The sequence below is a fragment of the Hyla sarda genome, chromosome 1 (genome assembly GCF_029499605.1).
Source record: "Hyla sarda isolate aHylSar1 chromosome 1, aHylSar1.hap1, whole genome shotgun sequence".
NCBI lineage: Eukaryota > Metazoa > Chordata > Amphibia > Anura > Hylidae > Hyla > Hyla sarda.
Window position 1 is genome coordinate 605,785,613 of NC_079189.1, and position 20,190 is coordinate 605,805,802.

The following is a 20,190-nucleotide window of genomic DNA, read 5'->3' on the forward strand; positions in this document are numbered from 1 at the left end:
CACATTACACATTTACAGCTCTACTGTGTACACATACAGCTCAGCTACATGCACATTACACATATACAGCTCTACTGTGCACACATACAGCTCAGCTACATGTACATTACACATATACAGCTCTACTGTGCACACATACAGCTCAGCTACATGTACATTACACATATGCAGCTCTACTGTGTACACATACAGCTCAGCTACATGTACATTACACATATGCAGCTCTACTGTGTACACATACAGCTCAGCTACATGTACATTACACATATGCAGCTCTACTGTGTACACATACAGCTCAGCTACATGTACATTACACATATACAGCTCTACTGTGTACACATACAGCTCAGCTACATGTACATTACACATATACAGCTCTACTGTGTACACATACAGCTCAGCTACATGCACATTACACATATACAGCTCTACTGTGTACACATACAGCTCAGCTACATGCACATTACACATATGCAGCTCTACTGTGTACACATACAGCTCAGCTACATGCACATTACACATATACAGCTCTACTGTGTACACATACAGCTCAGCTACATGTACATTACACATATACAGCTCTACTGTGTACACATACAGCTCAGCTACATGCACATTACACATATACAGCTCTACTGTGTACACATACAGCTCAGCTACATGCACATTACACATATACAGCTCTACTGTGTACACATACAGCTCAGCTACATGCACATTACACATATACAGCTCTACTGTGTACACATACAGCTCAGCTACATGTACATTACACATATACAGCTCTACTGTGTACACATACAGCTCAGCTACATGTACATTACACATATACAGCTCTACTGTGTACACATACAGCTCAGCTACATGTACATTACACATATACAGCTCTACTGTGTACACATACAGCTCAGCTACATGCACATTACACATATACAGCTCTACTGTGTACACATACAGCTCAGCTACATGTACATTACACATATATAGCTCAGCTACATGTACATTACACACACACAGCTCAGCTACATGTACATTACACATATACAGCTCTACTGTGTACACATACAGCTCAGCTACATGTACATTACACATATACAGCTCTACTGTGTACACATACAGCTCAGCTACATGTACATTACACATATACAGCTCTACTGTGTACACATACATCTCAGCTACATGTACATTACACATATACAGCTCTACTGTGTACACATACAGCTCAGCTACATGTACATTACACATATACAGCTCTACTGTGTACACATACAGCTCAGCTACATGTACATTACACATATACAGCTCTACTGTGTACACATACAGCTCAGCTACATGCACATTACACATATACAGCTCTACTGTGTACACATACAGCTCAGCTACATGTACATTACACATATACAGCTCTACTGTGTACACATACAGCTCAGCTACATGTATATTACACATATACAGCTCTACTGTGTACACATACAGCTCAGCTACCTGTACATTACACATATACAGCTCTACTGTGTACACATACAGCTCAGCTACATGCACATTACACATATACAGCTCTACTGTGTACACATACAGCTCAGCTACATGTACATTACACATATACAGCTCTACTGTGTACACATACAGCTCAGCTACATGTACATTACACATATACAGCTCTACTGTGTACACATACAGCTCAGCTACATGTACATTACACATATACAGCTCTACTGTGTACACATACAGCTCAGCTACATGTACATTACACATATACAGCTCTACTGTGTACACATACAGCTCAGCTACATGTACATTACACATATACAGCTCTACTGTGTACACATACAGCTCAGCTACATGCACATTACACATATACAGCTCTACTGTGTACACATACAGCTCAGCTACATGTACATTACACATATACAGCTCTACTGTGTACACATACAGCTCAGCTACATGTACATTACACATATACAGCTCTACTGTGTACACATACAGCTCAGCTACATGTACATTACACACATACAGCTCTACTGTGTACACATACAGCTCAGCTACATGCACATTACACATATACAGCTCTACTGTGTATACATACAGCTCGGCTACATGTACATTACACATATACAGCTCTACTGTGTATACATACAGCTCAGCTACATGTACATTACACATATACAGCTCTACTGTGTACACATACAGCTCAGCTACATGTACATTACACATATACAGCTCTACTGTGTACACATACAGCTCAGCTACATGTACATTACACATATACAGCTCTACTGTGTACACATACAGCTCAGCTACATGTACATTACACATATACAGCTCTACTGTGTACACATACAGCTCAGCTACATGCACATTACATATATACATACAATATCTATATATAGTAAGTTCTCCTAAAAAGGTGTCAGTGTACTGATTATACTGCATACATGGTAGGTGTGAATATATATGGATATATAGTTACTACAATAGGTGTTTATGGAGGAGGAGGAGGTTGTGTGTGAGAGAAATACAGGAAGAGATCTGGGTGTAGTGGGAAGAGCCCGGGGGCGGCACTGGGAGTACTGGGCGGACTGGTAGTCAGGCTCTAGGCATGCTGGGTATTATGGGAGGAATAGGAAGTGCAGACAGAAGAAGAGGAAGTGAGGAGAGCTGACATAGTACAGAGGTAAAGTGTATGTGTTCTCATCTACACTGTGTATATTCCAGTGTTTACTAACTGGGGTGCCTCCAGCTGTCGCAAATCTACAACTTCCAGCATGCTGGGGGCTGTAATTTTGCAACACCTGGAGGCACCCCAGTTAGGAAATACTAATATATATGGGCAACTGGTCCACTCATCCTCTACATTGGTTTTGATAAATCTCCCCCATAGTATATGTCAGTGTTTCCCATCCAGGGTACCTCCAGCTGTTGCAAAACTGTACAACTACAGCATGCTCAGACAGCCAACAGCTGGGACATTATACAGTAATGGAGGGGTCTGGTGATGACTGGAGAGGTGACACTGCTGGGAATGCTGGGACATTATACAGTAATGGAGGGGTCTGGTGATGACTGGAGAGGTGACACTGCTGGGACATTATACAGTAAAGGAGGGGTCTGGTGATGACTGGAGAGGTGACACTGCTGGGAATGCTGGGACATTATACAGTAATGGAGGGGTCTGGTGATGGCTGGAGAGGTGACACTGCTGGGAATGCTGGGACATTATACAGTAATGGAGGGGTCTGGTGATGACTGGAGAGGTGACACTGCTGGGACATTATACAGTAATGGAGGGGTCTGGTGATGACTGGAGAGGTGACACTGCTGGGAATGCTGGGACATTATACAGTAATGGAGGGGTCTGGTGATGACTGGAGAGGTGACACTGCTGGGACATTATACAGTAATGGAGGGGTCTGGTGATGACTGGAGAGGTGACACTGCTGGGAATGCTGGGACATTATACAGTAATGGAGGGGTCTGGTGATGACTGGAGAGGTGACACTGCTGGGAATGCTGGGACATTATACAGTAATGGAGGGGTCTGGTGATGACTGGAGAGGTGACACTGCTGGGAATGCTGGGACATTATACAGTAATGGAGGGGTCTGGTGATGACTGGAGAGGTGACACTGCTGGGACATTATACAGTAATGGAGGGGTCTGGTGATGACTGGAGAGGTGACACTGCTGGGAATGCTGGGACATTATACAGTAATGGAGGGGTCTGGTGATGACTGGAGAGGTGACACTGCTGGGACATTATACAGTAATGGAGGGGTCTGGTGATGACTGGAGAGGTGACACTGCTGGGACATTATACAGTAATGGAGGGGTCTGGTGATGACTGGAGAGGTGACACTGCTGGGACATTATACAGTAATGGAGGGGTCTGGTGATGACTGGAGAGGTGACACTGCTGGGACATTATACAGTAATGGAGGGGTCTGGTGATGACTGGAGAGGTGACACTGCTGGGACATTATACAGTAATGGAGGGGTCTGGTGATGACTGGAGAGGTGACACTGCTGGGACATTATACAGTAATGGAGGGGTCTGGTGATGACTGGAGAGGTGACACTGCTGGGACATTATACAGTAATGGAGGGGTCTGGTGATGACTGGAGAGGTGACACTGCTGGGACATTATACAGTAATGGAGGGGTCTGGTGATGACTGGAGAGGTGACACTGCTGGGAATGCTGGGACATTATACAGTAATGGAGGGGTCTGGTGATGACTGGAGAGGTGACACTGCTGGGAATGCTGGGACATTATACAGTAATGGAGGGGTCTGGTGATGACTGGAGAGGTGACACTGCTGGGAATGCTGGGACATTATACAGTAATGGAGGGGTCTGGTGATGACTGGAGAGGTGACACTGCTGGGACATTATACAGTAATGGAGGAGTCTGGTGATGACTGTAGAGGTGACACTGCTGGGACATTATACAGTAATGGAGGGGTCTGGTGATGACTGGAGAGGTGACACTGCTGGGAATGCTGGGACATTATACAGTAATGGAGGGGTCTGGTGATGACTGAAGAGGTGACACTGCTGGGAATGCTGGGACATTATACAGTAATGGAGGAGTCTGGTGATGACTGGAGAGGTGACACTGCTGGGAATGCTGGGACATTATACAGTAATGGAGGGGTCTGGTGATTACTGGAGAGGTGACACTGCTGGGAATGCTGGGACATTATACAGTAATGGAGGGGTCTGGTGATGACTGGAGAGGTGACACTGCTGGGAATGCTGGGACATTATACAGTAATGGAGGGGTCTGGTGATGACTGGAGAGGTGACACTGCTGGGACATTATACAGTAATGGAGGGGTCTGGTGATGACTGGAGAGGTGACCCTGCTGGGAATGCTGGGACATTATACAGTAATGGAGGGGTCTGGTGATGACTGGAGAGGTGACACTGCTGGGAATGCTGGGACATTATACAGTAATGGAGGGGTCTGGTGATGACTGGAGAGGTGACACTGCTGGGACATTATACAGTAATGGAGGGGTCTGGTGATGACTGGAGAGGTGACACTGCTGGGACATTATACAGTAATGGAGGGGTCTGGTGATGACTGGAGAGGTGACACTGCTGGGAATGCTGGGACATTATACAGTAATGGAGGGATCTGGTGATGACTGGAGAGGTGACACTGCTGGGACATTATACAGTAATGGAGGGATCTGGTGATGACTGGAGAGGTGACACTGCTGGGACATTATACAGTAATGGAGGGGTCTGGTGATGACTGGAGAGGTGACACTGCTGGGACATTATACAGTAATGGAGGGGTCTGGTGATGACTGGAGAGGTGACACTGCTGGGACATTATACAGTAATGGAGGGGTCTGGTGATGACTGGAGAGATGACACTGCTGGGACATTATACTGTAATGAAGGGGTCTGGTGATGACTGGAGAGGTGACACTGCTGGGAATGCTGGGACATTATACAGTAATGGAGGGGTCTGGTGATGACTGGAGAGGTGACACTGCTGGGAATGCTGGGACATTATACAGTAATGGAGGGTTCTGGTGATGACTGGAGAGGTGACACTGCTGGGAATGCTGGGACATTATACAGTAATGGAGGGGTCTGGTGATGACTGGAGAGGTGACACTGCTGGGACATTATACAGTAATGGAGGAATCTGGTGATGACTGGAGAGGTGACACTGCTGGGACATTATACAGTAATGGAGGGGTCTGGTGATGACTGGAGAGGTGACACTGCTGGGACATTATACAGTAATGGAGGGGTCTGGTGATGACTGGAGAGGTGACACTGCTGGGAATGCTGGGACATTATACAGTAATGGAGGGGTCTGGTGATGACTGGAGAGGTGACACTGCTGGGAATGCTGGGACATTATACAGTAATGGAGGGGTCTGGTGATGACTGGAGAGGTGACACTGCTGGGAATGCTGGGGCATTATACAGTAATGGAGGGGTCTGGTGATGACTGGAGAGGTGACACTGCTGGGAATGCTGGGACATTATACAGTAATGGAGGGGTCTGGTGATGACTGGAGAGGTGACACTGCTGGGAATGCTGGGACATTATACAGTAATGGAGGGGTCTGGTGATGACTGGAGAGGTGACACTGCTGGGACATTATACAGTAATGGAGGGGTCTGGTGATGACTGGAGAGGTGACACTGCTGGGACATTATACAGTAATGGAGGGGTCTGGTGATGACTGGAGAGGTGACACTGCTGGGAATGCTGGGACATTATACAGTAACACCACTGGAGGGGTCGGGGTGATGACTGTATCATTGTGTGTCAGGTTCCTATAAGGTGTCAGGACGTGGCGGTGTATTTCTCCATGGAGGAGTGGGAGTATGTAGAAGGACACAAGGATCAGTACAAGGATCAGGTGATGATGGAGGATCAGCAGCCCCTCACATCAGCAGGTAATAGACATGACTATATACACACGTCCTCTCATTATTTGTATGTAAAGAATGAATTCAGTCTCTGTATGTGTTCCCTACAGTCAGATCCAGTAAGAGAACAGCAGCAGAGAGGTGTCCCCGTCCTCTTCTTCCACAGGATCAGGATCAGGTAGATGGAGATATTCCCTATGATCTGTAGAAGGGCTGTGAAGCTCTTGTGTTCAGTCTTGTTTTATCCTACAGTATTATATGCTTTATACTTGTGGAGATGGCAGGATTAGCGCCGACATTACATCATTTTCTACAAGTTTCTCGTATCATGTTTAGGACCTGTTAGGGCTTCAGTCTGGGCCTAGAGACATTGTAGCTATCACATCATGAACTTATCTTAAGACCTGTATCCCGCATTGGATGTTGCAGATAAAGTATTGCGAGCGCGTTTATTCCTATGTTTATACCTAATGGGAGCCAACCCGTGAAGATGAAGCTATTCAGGATTAGTACCTACATCTCAGGCTAGAGAAATATAAAACTAAGACCCACATACATTCTTTTACATACTATTCATACTAGATACCTCCTTTTTCTAGCTATTGAACTGTATCATCTTAAGAGAAAATTTTGCACATCACTGGTTCCAAGTCACTGCACAATCAACATCAGGGGCACCCCGCTTTCCAATCACCAGTCATACCACATAGAGTGTGCCCCGGGGAGAAGAATTGTATCATTCTGCAGTTCACCCCTTGGTACATGATTTTTAAAGGGTACCTAAATCTCAGACTGCAGCCGGGACACAGACAAACTCCCTGGCAGGGAGCAGTGCTGAGTTTGTCTGTGTCCCGGCTGCAGTCTGAGATATTAGGACTCCAGCATAAGTCTGAAATCTATAAAAAAAAAAGGACTGGTAGGGAGAACCCTAGTGGTCATTTTGTCAAAGTGAAAATTACATAGAAAGAAGCATATTTTTTAATAACATGCTATTGGAAAGTTATTCTGCATACATTAATCTATAATATATCAAAAGTATTTTTGATGAAAGGTACCCTTTAACTTCATCTAACAGGATTTAATGTCATGGCTGATCGGGTTGTCATTGAGCTGTCATATAATATCTATGTCCGGCTTCTAGGAGACCTGTAGCTATGTTGCTCAGCTAACTCCTCCTGTCATTTTTTTGTTTGTCATAAATAATGATCTTTTCTGCATATCAAGAACCTTCCATGTGACTTCTCCTTTTTTTTTTTTACAGCTGATGAATCAGAGTCAAGATAACAGCAATATTTTTGCTCTAGACATAAGGATAAAAGATGAGGAAGAGACATATGTGAGCGGTGATGAGCAGTATAAGGAGGACATTCCTACAGGAAAAGTTCTGATCTATGTTAATGATACAGACATAAAGGAAGAAGAGACAGATGTGAGAGGTGATGAGCAGTATAAGGAGGACATTACTACAGGGAAAGATCTAATCTATACTAATGTTACAGTCATAAAGAAAGAAGAAGAGACAGATGTGAGCGTTGATGAGCAGTATGAGGACATACATACTGGGAAGGATCTGATCTATACGAATGCTACAGACAGAAAGGAAGAAGAAGGGACAGATGTGAGCGGTGATGAGCAGAATAAGGAGGACATTCCAAAAGGGAAAGATCTGATCTATATTATTGCTACAGACATAAAGGAAGAAGAAGAGACAGATGTGAGCGGTGATAAGCAGTATAAGGAGGACTTTCCTACTGGGGTAAAAGAAGAAGACGACGACGATGATGATGATGAAGAAACCGATGTGAGCGATGAGTACACTCCTACAGGTAACTGCCCAGGTGAGTAGTAACCACTAAGATAAGTGCATTTCTTGAAATGTGTTTCAGGTCTGATTAACCCCTTAGCAACACAGCACGTAAATGTACGTCCTGGTGAGGTGGTACTTAACCGTACATTTATGTCCTGTACATGACCGCGAGCATTGGAGCGCAACAGGTCCCGGCTGCTGATAGCTGTCTGAGACCCGCCGGTAATGGCTGACATCCGCAATTGTGCGGATGTCCACCATTAACCCCTCAGATGCCGTGATCAATACAGATCACGGCATCTGCGGCAGTGTGGCATGATCGGATTGCCCGCAGTGGTGCCGTGGGGATCCAATCATCCATAATGGCGGAGGGAGGTCCTCTCACCTGCCTCCATCTGTCTCCCGGCATTTCCTGCTCTGGTCTGTGATCGAGCAGACCAGAGCAGGAGATAGCCGATCACACTGATCAGTGCTATGTCCTATGCATAGCACTGAACAGTATTAGCAATCAACTGATGTAAACATTTTTTTTTTATAAACATATTTGGTATCGCCGCGTGCGTAATTATCTGAACTATTAAAATATAATGTTAATGATCCCGTACGGTGAACGTAAAAAAAAAAAAAAAGTTTAAAATTGCTGCTTTTTGTTTTTTTTTTAATAACATTTTATTTTTTTTAAAAAATGATAAAAAATGTATTAAAAGTTTTACATATGCAAATATAATATCAATAAAAAGTACAGATTACGGCACAAAAAATGAGCCCTCATACCGCCGCTTATACGAAACAAAAAAAGTTATAGTCAGCAAAATAGAGGGATTTTAAATGTACTAATTTGGTTAAAAAGTTTGCGTTTTTGTTTTTTTAGCGGTACAATAATAGAAAAGTATGTAATCATGGGTATCATTTTAATTGTATTGACCCACAGAATAAAGGACACATGTCTATTTAACCATAAGGTGTATAGCGTGAAAACAAAACCTTTCAAAATTAGCAAAATTGCAGTTTTCTTATCAATTACCCCACACAATTAGTATTTTTTTGGTTGTACCATACATTTCATGGTAAAATGAGTGATGTCATTACAAAGAACAACTGGTTGCGCAAGAAACAGGCCCTGATACTCGTCTGTGGATGAAAATATAAGAGTTATGATTTTTAGAAGGCGAAGAGGAAAAAATGAAAATGTAAAAAGAGAATTAAAGGGGTACTCCGGTGGAAAACTTTTTTTTTTTTTTTTTAATCAACTGGTGCCAGAAAGTTAAACAGATTTGTAAATCATTTCTATTAAAAAATCTTAATCCTTCCAGTACTTATTAGCTGCTGAATACTACAGAGGAAATTCTTTTCTTTTTGGAACACAGGGCTCTCTGCTGACATCATGACCACAGTGCTCTCTGCTGACATCTCTGTTCATTGTAAGAACTGTCCAGAGTAGGAGAAAATCCCCATAGAAAACATATGCTGCTCTGGACAGTTCCTAAAATGGACAGAGATGTCAGCAGAGAGCACTGTGCTCGTGATGTCAACAGAGAGCTCTGTAATCCAAAAAGAAGAATTTCCTCTGTAATATTCAGCAGCTAATAAGTACTGGAAGGATTAAGATTTTTTCATAGAAGTAATTTACAGATCTGTTTAACTTTCTGGCACTAGTTGATTTGAAAAAAGTTTTCCACCGGAGTACCCCTTTAAGTGTCTTGACATTGATACCCAGTCATCACCACCTTCATTTGCAGTGGTGGTGTGAACGAGAAACCTGATCTGTGGCGGATTTGAATAGTATCGTCTTTAGCAATAAATCAAGGTTTTGTTTCAGGTTGGAGTATGGAGGCCTTGTGGTATCATTCTAATTGGCACTCCAGAGCGTTGTGCAAAAAAAAAAAAGACTAACTATTAGAGATGAGCGAACTTACAGTAAATTCGATTCGTCACGAACTTCTCGGCTCGGCAGTTGATGACTTTTCCTGCATAAATTAGTTCAGCTTTCAGGTGCTCCGTTGGGCTGGAAAAGGTGGATACAGTCCTAGGAGAGCACGTGTAGTAACTCGACAGCTCCACTCTCCCGCACCTGCGCTCGGACAGGCCAGCAGCGCACCTGGCCGAATGGGATCAACAGGAAATAATGGAAATGTCCAGCGCTTGAAGGTGCAAAAACTTCTTCAGCTTTATTAAGTCATAAAAACATGCAGCATAGGGACAAGAACGCCGACGCGTTTCGGATCAGTGCGATCCTTAGTCATGGCCATGACTAAGGATCGCACTGATCCGAAACGCGTCGGCGTTCTTGTCCCTATGCTGCATGTTTTTATGACTTAATAAAGCTGAAGAAGTTTTTGCACCTTCAAGTGCTGGAAATTTCCATTATTTCCACAGTCCTAGGAGACTCTTTCCTAGGACTGTATCCCCCTTTTCCAGCCCACCGGAGCACCTGAAGGCTGAACTAATTTACGCAGGATAAGTCATCAACTGCCGAGCCGAGAAGTTCGTGACGAATCGAATTTACTGTAAGTTCGCTCATCTCTACTAACTATAAATATACAAAACATTTTTAAGGCTGTTCCTCAAAAAAATAATACAATCTGTTTTATCCTTTAGATATTAAAGCAGATGATGATATCAAAGAAGATACTTATGAAGAACATTCCATTATCCCAGATACACCCTCAGCCCTTCACAGCCTAGATCTGTCTTCTCATTCATCACAGGCGGTTAAGCAAAAGACAAGTGGCAAAAGGAGAGTTAAACAGAAAAGAGCTCACAAAGAGAAGAAGCCATTTTTATGTAAAGAATGTGGGAAAATTTTTACTGCAAAATCATCTCTTCTTGATCATCAGAGAATACACACGGGAGAGAAACCATTTTCTTGCCCAGAATGTAAGAAGAGTTTTCCTTGGAGAAACTCTCTTATCGAACATCAGAGAATTCACACAGGGGAGAAGCCATTTTTATGCCAAGAATGTGGTAAAAGTTTTATTCGAAAAAAAGATCTTGCCGATCATAAGAGATCTCACACAGGGGAGAAGCGATATTCATGCTCAGAATGTGACAAAAGTTTTACAATGAAATCATATCTTGTTCAGCATCAGAAAACTCACACAGGAGAGAAGTCATTTTCTTGTCCAGAATGTGGGAAATGTTTTCCTTACAGATCATCCCTTCATGAACATCGAAAAATACACACAGGGGAAAAGCCATTTGCATGCAATGAATGTGGAAAATCTTTTGTTCGGAAAACGTATCTTGACATTCATCAGAAAATTCACACTGGGGAGAAGTCACATTCCTGTTCAGAATGTGGAAAATCTTTTACCCAGAAATCAAGTCTACTCCTACATCAAAGAATTCATACTGGGGAGAAATCATTTTCGTGCGAAGAATGTGGGAAATCATTTTCTAGGAAATCAAAACTGGCAAGACATCAAATAGTTCACACAGGAGAGAAGCCATATTCTTGTTCAGAATGTGGAAAATGTTTTAGTGACAAATATTGTCTTGTTAAACATCAAAAAATTCACACAGGGGAGAAGCGGTCTTAATTACAAGAATACAGGGAGTGTTTTAGTCACAAATCAACTCTTTTTGGACATCAGAGAATTTACATGAGAGAAGCCATTTTCATGCCCAGAATGTGGGAAATATTATTTTTTATTTTTCAAATTCAAAAAGAGTTTATTTAATAAACCGGGAATACAATGGCATAAGTGGGAAATATTTTAATCAAATATCACATTTTATTAACCATAAGAGAATTCACACAGGAAAATAATAATAATGATCAGAATGTGGGAAAGGTTCTATCCACTATCACATTTTATTAACCACTTGTGGACCACCTGTTGTCTATAAATATCGAGGCGGTCCACTATTACCTTCCTAAAAGCTGCAAGAGACTAAAGCCAACAGAGGGGCTCCCCCAGAGGAAAAGCCAGGGACTGTTTAATTCCATCCCCGCCTCCCCGATTGCTTTATACGCAGCACCAATAAATACCATCAATACAGCTCAGCAGGTGCCATAAGTGATCACCCGGTGCTGGGCCTAACAAACTTGGATCAGCTCTGCTTTAAGTATAGGGGCGGCTGTATTTCTACCTGTAAGGCTAGGTTCACAATGGGGAGATTCCAAGTGCGGCCAGCGCCAATTGAATCAGTCGGCGCTAGGACCGCACGGACATTGCAGTCCCCAATAGACTGCAATGTGTTCCGCGAGTATTTCTGCTTCAAAAATGAGCAACGCCTTTCTTAAGGCGGAAATTTAAAAGCAGATTTTCCGTTCAAAAATTCCGAAGTGTGAATTGGTGAATGGAAAACCCATTCACTATACATTTTAGTAAGCAGAATTTTTGCATTTACAAATCAAAGCGGAACTGCAGGCAGAAATTCCGTAGTCTGAACCTTTCCTCACTGTGGCTAATATGTCAGCCCCAGTTATAGGAGCAATCAACAAAAAATGCTCCAAAATGTACAGTAAAAAAAAAAAAAAAGTGTATATATATATATATATATATATATGTATATACATATATATGTGTGTGTGTGTATATGTATATATATATATATATATATATATGAGTAATAAAAAATAAATAAATGAGGAAGCCTAAATGGCAGCTTCTGGCCCCGTCCCACTTTTTATACATTGCCTATATAGAATGAGAGGACACACAGGAGGTTACGATTTTAAACAGTAGTTTAGTGGCACTTTGTGATATTAATAAAAATTTTTAGCAATATCAGGAAAAATAAAAATTTCTAATGTAAAAAAATGACATAAAAAAAAATTATTTGAATACTTTGTTTCCAAATCCGCACATATCTTTTTTTTATTTATTTATTTATTGAAACCCCTTAAAGGGGTACTCCGCTGCTCAGCGTTTGGAAAAAACTGTTCCGAACGCTGTAGCCGGGAGCTCATGGTGTCATAGCCCCCGCCCCCTCACGATGTCACGTCCCACCCCCTCAATGCAAGTCTATGGGAGGAGGCGTGACGTCTGTCACGCCCCCTCCCATAGACTTGCATTGAGGGGGCAGGGCTATGATTTCACGAGCTTCCTGGCTACAGCGTTTGGAACAGTTTGTTCTAAACGCTGAGCAGCGGAGTACCCCTTTTAGGACACAGCCCATTTTGGCCTTAAAGACACAGATAATTACATTTTTTGCATTTTCATTTTTTCCTACTCTCCTTTTAAGAGTCATAACTCTTTTAGATTTCCCTTTCAGACCCATATGAGGCTTGTTTTTTGCGCGACCAATTGTACTTTGTAATGACACCTTTTATTTTAACAAGAAAATTTACAACAAAAGCCAAAAAAATATATATATTATTTTTGTGGGGAAATAAAAATGTTGTGTTTTTTTGTTTTCATGCAGTACACATTACGGTAAAACTGACTTGTTCTACTTGTTCTGTGGGTCAATTCAATTAAAACGATTTGCGTTTTGGTCATTTTTGCACAGGCACCGTTCACTGTAGGGGATCATTAATAGTCCGGACATTTCCAAACACGATGTCTCCAAATATGTTGGTTTATTTTACTTAACTTTTTTTTGACAATTTTTTTATTTTTAAGTCCTATAGGGGACTGTTTTTTTCAGTACTTTAGTTAATAATTGTGAACGTTGTTATATATAGGAATAGCACTGATTTGTATTATCTGCAATCTACTTGAAGGCAGGCCAGAGAAGAAGAGCGCAGCAGCTGCCTGAAGCAGGTGAGAGGAGCGCCGGCGGCCATCTTAACTCATCGGACCACTGTAATTGCACAGTTTGTGGGCCGGTGAGCGGGGGCCCCGGATCCCCAGCATCGGTGGTGGGATCGGGGCCCCAGGAGTGGAGTCAGCGAAAAAGGGCATGCTGGGAGTTGTTGTTATGCAACAGCAAAAGGCACAACTACAACTCCCAGCATGCCCTTTGGCTGTCCGTACATGCTGGGTGTTGCAGTTATGCAACAGCTGGAGGCACATTTTATCTATGAAAAAGGGTGCATCCAGCTGTTGCATAACTACAATCCCCAGCATGCACGGACAGCCAAAGGGCATGCTGGAAGTTGCAGTAGTGTGCCTCCAGCTGTTGCAAACTACAACTCCCAGCATGCACTGACAGACCGTACATGCTGGGAGTTGTAGTTTTGCAATGTGTTAGCTTTTGAAACAGCTGAAGGCACATTGGGTGCAATACACAGAGTTTGTTACTTAACTCAGTGTTTCGCAACATGTGTGCCTCCAGCTGTTGCATAACTACAACCCCCAGCATGCACGGACAGCCAAAGAGCATGCTGGGAGTTGTAGCCTTGCAGTAGCTGGAGGTTTGTAACCCTTCCCTCCCCCATGTGAATGTACATTCACACGGGGGATTTACAGCGAGTTTCTCGCTGCAAGTTTAAGATACAGCAAACTTTCCACTGCAGCTCAAACTCACAGCAGGAAACTCTTTAAACCCTAAAAACACTACACTACACAAAATAAAAAGTAAAACACTACATATAGACCCCCCACTACATATACACATTTACCCCCCCCCCCCCCTAATAAAAATCGTCTGGTGCGGCAGTGTTTCCAAAACGGAGCCTCCAGCTGTTGCAAAACCACTCCCAGTATTGCCAAGCAGCCATTGACTGTCCAGGCATGCTGGGAATTTTTCAACAGCTGGAGGCACCCTGTTTGGAAAACACTGCCGGAGGGTTATTTTGTTATCGGAGGCAAGTGTAATTCTTGCATCCAGGTTCCTATGCAAATCCCTAATTTAGGCCTTGAAAGCGCTCTCTCACTCTGGAGCCCTGTCGTTTTTCAAGGATACAATTAAGGGCCACATATGGGGTATCTCCGTACTCAGGAGAAAAAAATTAACTTTTTAGACTAACATGCTGGTGTTGCCCCATACTTTTCATTTTCACAAGAGGTAAAAAAAAAATTTGTAACGCAATTTCTCCTGAGTACGGAAATACCCCATATGTGGGTATACAATGCTCTACGGACGCACAACAAGGCTCAGGAGTGAGAGCGCACCATGTACATTTGAGGCCTAAATTGGTGATTTGCACAGGGGTGGCTGATTTTACTGTGGTTCTGACATAAACACAAAAACATAAATACCCCATTTTGGAAACTACACCCCTCACGGAATGTAACAAGGGGTATAGTGAGCCTTAACACCCCACAGGAGTTTGACAAATTTCTGTTAAAGTTGGATGTAAAAATGAATTTAAAAAAAATCACAAAAATGCTAGTGTTGTTTTACATTTTTCATTTTCACAAGGGAAAATAGGAAATTTTGTATCCCCGTTTCTTCTGAGTATGGAAATACCCCATGTGTGGATGTCAAGTGCTCTGCTGGCGAACTACAATGCTCAGAAGAGGAGGAGCGTCATTGAGCTATTGGAGAGAGAATTTGTTTGGAATGGAAGTCGGGGGCCATGTGTGTTTACAAAGCCCCCCGTGGTGCCAGAACAGTGGACCCCCCCACATGGGACCCCATTTTGGAAACGACCCCTCACGTAATGTAATAAGGGGTACAGTGAGTATTTACACAGGTGTCTGACAGATTTTTGGAACAGTGGTCCGTGAAAATGAAAAATGTAATATTTCATTTGCACAGCCCACTGTTCCAAAGATCTGTCAAACGCCAGTGGGGTGTAAATACTCACTGCATCCCTTATTACATTCCATGAGGGGTGTAGTTGCCAAAATAGACAGAGATGTCAGCAGAGAGCACTGTGGTCATGATGTCGGCAGACAGCTCTGTGTTCCAAAAAGAAAATAATTTCCTCTGTAGTATTCAGCAGCTAATAAGTACTGGAAGGATTAAGATTTTTTAATAGAAGTAATTTACAAATCTGTTTAGCTTTCTGGCACCAGTTGATTTAAAAAAAAAATTTTTTTTTTTACACGGGAGTACCCCTTTAACATCACATATACACAGGTCTCTGGGACGGGACTCTGGCTCTCTGTGAGTTTGTAGATATTTTCCTTATTTCCTTCTTTCAAAGAAGCTGCTAAATCAGACAAAAAAAAAATAAGGAACATGATAAAAAAACAACCCCCCCCCCCTTTTTATTTTTTTTAGAATTGGTTAGTTTTTTTTGTATTTTTGCTGCTATGTTGGGGGAAAGATCTCCTCGTGAGTGTTCGGCGTATTTCCAGCACCGAGATAATGTATTTGAAGCATATAGACATTTTGGTTGGATGATTGAGCACCCCAGCTTTTGCCGTGGGAGGTGCTCATAGTGGTACCTCCTTTCGCAAATAATTTTGTTTTGCCTATAATGAAAACCGTTTACACCTGTTCTTTAGAAAGTGTTGTTTCAACTGGGTTTGGGGGGGGTGTTGGGTTCTCTCCGTATTCTTTTCACTGAAGCAGTATCTTTGGGTTTCAGTGCAGAAGCGATTAAAGGGGCATTTCGGCTTCATACATATTATCCACTATCCAAAGGTTAGGGGATAACATGTATGATCGCAGGGATCCCGCTGCCGAGGACTCCCACGATCTCTGTGCAGCCCCCAGCGTTCTGTGCCGGACGCTGCCTCGGAGACGGGGATGTGATGTTATGGCCACGCCCCTAGTGACGTAATGCCACCCCACATCCATTCATGTCTATGGGAGGGGGCGTGACAGCCGTCACACCCCTCCCATAGACATGAATGGATGGGGCATGGCATGATGTCACTAGGGGCGTGGCCATGACATCACATCCCCGTCTCCGAGGCAGCGTCCGGCACAGAACGCTGGGGGCTGCACAGAGATCGCGGGCTGTATAAAGCCAGAATACCCCTTTAAGGTCCCAAAAAGAGGGTGGTGTGGGTCGTTAGCCACTCCTTAATTTATTCAGCCCATAAGAGAGCTGGTGTACGTAAACATGCATCCTGCTTAGGTTCAGATTTCTGACTGTGTGGTTATTTATTGGTGGGGTATTCAGGGTCTTCACTGGAATGATTTGTTATAAGAAATCAACGATCGGTACGTAGGGACGGAATGACGTTGGGAAAGCGAGCGCAGTACTGCTGCTGTCTGTTTTCTCAGAATGTAAAAGGGTCTTTCTTTATTTGCAGACCTTGTTACCAGATATAGGTCTGTGCTCTTCAGAGAAGGTGCTGCACGTGGCCGGGTCACATCATGGTTTGTGCTTTATGGAGAAAATCAGGCGCAGGCGCAACTGCATCATGACGAAATGTGCGACCTATATTAATCGTTTATGTAACAAACTGACCTCAAAGATTTCCTCCAAGGCCTTTACACCTACGAGCACTTTTCTCCACTGCTAATACTTCTACCTATACATCTATGAGCACTTCCCTCTCTACTGCTAATACCTCTCCCTATACATCTATGAGCACTTCCCTCTCTACTGCTAATACTTCTACCTATATATCTATGAGCACTTCCCTCTACCTATACACTTATGAGCACTTTCCTCTACTGCTAATACCTCTCCCTATACACCCATGAGCACTTCCACCTGTACTGCTACACTGACAAAATACTGTACTGGATCACCCACTGATAACACACTGTAACAAACCTCCTCATGTAATGTCCATATTACTGGGATTACACACTGATAACACACTGTAACAAACCTCCTCCTCATGTAATCTCCTTACTACTGGGATCACACACTGATAACACACTGTAACAAACCTCCTCCTCATGTAATCTCCTTACTACTGGGATCACACACTGATAACACACTGTAACAAACCTCCTCCTCGTGTAATCTCCTTACTACTGGGATCACACACTGATAACACACTGTAACAAACCTCCTCATGTAATGTCCATATTACTGGGATTACACACTGATAACACACTGTAACAAACCTCCTCATGTAATGTCCATATTACTGGGATTACACACTGATAACACACTGTAACAAACCTCCTCCTCATGTAATCTCCTTACTACTGGGGTGACACACTGATAACACTGTAACAAACCTCCTCCTCATGTAATCTCCTTACTACTGGGGTCACACACTGATAACACACTGTAACAAACCTCCTCCTCATGTAATCTCCTTACTACTGGGATCACACACTGATAACACACTGTAACAAACCTCCTCCTCATGTAATCTCCTTACTACTGGGATCACACACTGATAACACACTGTAACAAACCTCCTCATGTAATCTCCGTACTACTGGGATCACACACTGATAATACACTGTAACAAACCTCCTCCTCATGTAATCTCCTTACTACTGGGATCACACACTGATAACACACTGTAACAAACCTCCTCCTCATGTAATCTCCTTACTACTGGGATCACACACTGATAACACACTGTAACAAACCTCCTCCTCATGTAATCTCCTTACTACTGGGATCACACACTGATAACACACTGTAACAAACCTCCTCCTCATGTAATCTTCTTACTACTGGGATCACACTGATAACACACTGTAACAAACCTCCTCCTCATGTAATCTCCTTACTACTGGGATCACACACTGATAACACACTGTAACAAACCTCCTCCTCATGTAATCTCCTTACTACTGGGATCACACACTGATAACACACTGTAACAAACCTCCTCCTCATGTAATCTCCTTACTACTGGGATCACACACTGATAACACACTGTAACAAACCTCCTCCTCATGTAATCTCCTTACTACTGGGATCACACACTGATAACACACTGTAACAAACCTCCTCCTCATGTAATCTCCTTACTACTGGGATCACACACTGATAACACACTGTAACAAACCTCCTCCTCATGTAATCTCCTTACTACTGGGGTCACACACTGATAACACACTGTAACAAACCTCCTCCTCATGTAATCTCCTTACTACAGGGATCACACACTGATAACACACTGTAACAAACCTCCTCCTCATGTAATCTCCTTACTACTGGGGTCACACACTGATAACACACTGTAACAAACCTCCTCCTCGTGTAATCTCCTTACTACTGGGATCACACACTGATAACACTGTAACAAACCTCCTCCTCATGTAATCTCCTTACTACTGGGATCACACACTGATAACACACTGTAACAAACCTCCTCCTCATGTAATCTCCTTACTACTGGGATCACACACTGATAACACACTGTAACAAACCTCCTCCTCATGTAATCTCCTTACTACTGGGATCACACACTGATAACACACTGTAACAAACCTCCTCCTCATGTAATCTCCTTACTACTGGGGTCACACACTGATAACACACTGTAACAAACCTCCTCCTCATGTAATCTCCTTACTACAGGGATCACACACTGATAACACACTGTAACAAACCTCCTCCTCATGTAATCTCCTTACTACTGGGGTCACACACTGATAACACACTGTAACAAACCTCCTCCTCGTGTAATCTCCTTACTACTGGGATCACACACTGATAACACTGTAACAAACCTCCTCCTCATGTAATCTCCTTACTACTGGGATCACACACTGATAACACACTGTAACAAACCTCCTCCTCATGTAATCTCCTTACTACTGGGATCACACACTGATAACACACTGTAACAAACCTCCTCCTCATGTAATCTCCTTACTACTGGGATCACACACTGATAACACACTGTAACAAACCCCCTCCTCATGTAATCTCCTTACTACTGGGATCACACACTGATAACACACTGTAACAAACCTCCTCCTCATGTATTCTCCTTACTACTGGGATCACACACTGATAACACACTGTAACAAACCTCCTCCTCATGTAATCTCCTTACTACTGGGGTCACACACTGATAACACACTGTAACAAACCTCCTCCTCGTGTAATCTCCTTACTACTGGGATCACACACTGAGGAGCAGAGATCTCTACACACAACACAACAAAAGCGAGTGCCCAACCAGGATCTGCTAAAAACTGGAGGTGTAGGACCTGTAATGATGTCACGACCATATGACGAGTACATGTGTGGGCGGAGCTTAGCAGAACAGAGAGATTTTAGCTGAAGGACCTGTGATGGTGATCATGTGACAAGAGTGGGC

General features: G+C 43.1%; 1 protein-coding gene across 5 annotated transcripts in view; it reads left to right on the forward strand.

Annotated features, from left to right (window-relative positions):
• The window catches only part of LOC130296951 (zinc finger protein OZF-like), a 28,606-nt gene extending 15,914 nt beyond the window's left edge, over positions 1-12,692 (forward strand). The window contains exons 1-5 of one of the 5 annotated variants that reach the window (XM_056549041.1): positions 2,521-2,674; positions 6,303-6,429; positions 6,513-6,580; positions 7,664-8,228; positions 10,808-12,692. In XM_056549041.1, the coding sequence (XP_056405016.1) occupies positions 6,342-6,429; positions 6,513-6,580; positions 7,664-8,228; positions 10,808-11,748 (1,662 nt within the window). In that variant the 5' untranslated portion in view covers positions 2,521-2,674; positions 6,303-6,341 and the 3' untranslated portion in view covers positions 11,749-12,692. Of the gene's footprint in view, positions 1-2,520; positions 2,675-6,302; positions 6,430-6,512; positions 6,581-7,663; positions 8,241-10,807 lie in introns of those variants that run through there. The other 4 variants (XM_056549027.1, XM_056549035.1, XM_056549052.1 and 1 more) reach the window with 4 other exon arrangements.
• The last annotated feature ends 7,498 nt before the right edge of the window (positions 12,693-20,190 follow it).